Source organism: Propithecus coquereli, unplaced genomic scaffold (assembly GCF_000956105.1).
Source record: "Propithecus coquereli isolate 6110/MARCELLA unplaced genomic scaffold, Pcoq_1.0 Scaffold9, whole genome shotgun sequence".
Taxonomy (NCBI): Eukaryota; Metazoa; Chordata; class Mammalia; order Primates; family Indriidae; genus Propithecus; species Propithecus coquereli.
Window position 1 is genome coordinate 15,529,156 of NW_012155284.1, and position 803 is coordinate 15,529,958.

The 803-nt window shown below is 32.5% G+C and overlaps 1 protein-coding gene across 1 annotated transcript in view; it reads right to left on the reverse strand.

The window, feature by feature from the left end:
* Positions 1 to 803, reverse strand: part of FAM159B (family with sequence similarity 159, member B) — a 31,625-nt gene that overhangs the window by 25,488 nt on the left and 5,334 nt on the right. Inside the window, exon 3 of the mRNA XM_012664563.1 lies at positions 186 to 350. Coding sequence (XP_012520017.1) covers positions 186 to 350 — 165 coding nt within the window. The remainder of the gene's footprint in view (positions 1 to 185; positions 351 to 803) is intronic.

Genomic DNA, 803 nt, shown 5'->3' on the forward strand with positions numbered 1-803 from the left:
TTTTTCCTTGAGCACAATTTCCCTAAGGTATTTCATCATTAAGGCCTGATTCAATGTGAATTTTTACAAAGACACAATAAGCTGAATTTTAAAAAAGCATTCATTGTTAACAGTATGATCTGTTACCCAGGTACAGGTTATTCTTTTGCATAGAGTACAGGTAATTGGTTCTAAATAACAGATACTGATTACCTTCTTGAATGGAAGAAGCATCTAGGTGTTGAAGTTTAAGGCCAGTGTCTAATCTTTGAGGCTTTGCATATAGAAATAAATAGCAAAGGACACAGACGCTGATGACGAAGGCAAGTAAAACAAGGGCAGCAATTCCTAATCCGACCAGGGCACCAATGCTGAGGAAAACAGAAAAAACACTGTGTCACACAAACTGGCTTGTACTGGTTCAACTAAAGAGAAGGTTTAAATATTGCTGGTTCTTGTTCTCAATCATTTATAATCAAATTATATTTTAGCATATACAATAAGTGATTGAAATCTACAGCTCACCTTTTTCTACCATCAAATTTGTATTATATTTTCTCTATAGCTTTTCAAAGCCCTTTTAAATTTATACGTTAATAATAATAGGGAAGACCATGTGAATTCATGTTATAGGTAAAAGGTCACATGATTCTCTAGAGTTAGTTCAAAAACATCTCAGTCGAATAAACCTATATTATTAATATAGAAGGAAATATCAGGTTCACCAATAAAAGATGAATAGAAAAATACTTGCTTCTGAAAACGATGCAAAGAAAATGTTTACCAGAAATATAAGTTTTTTCTTTTGGAGACATATATGCAAG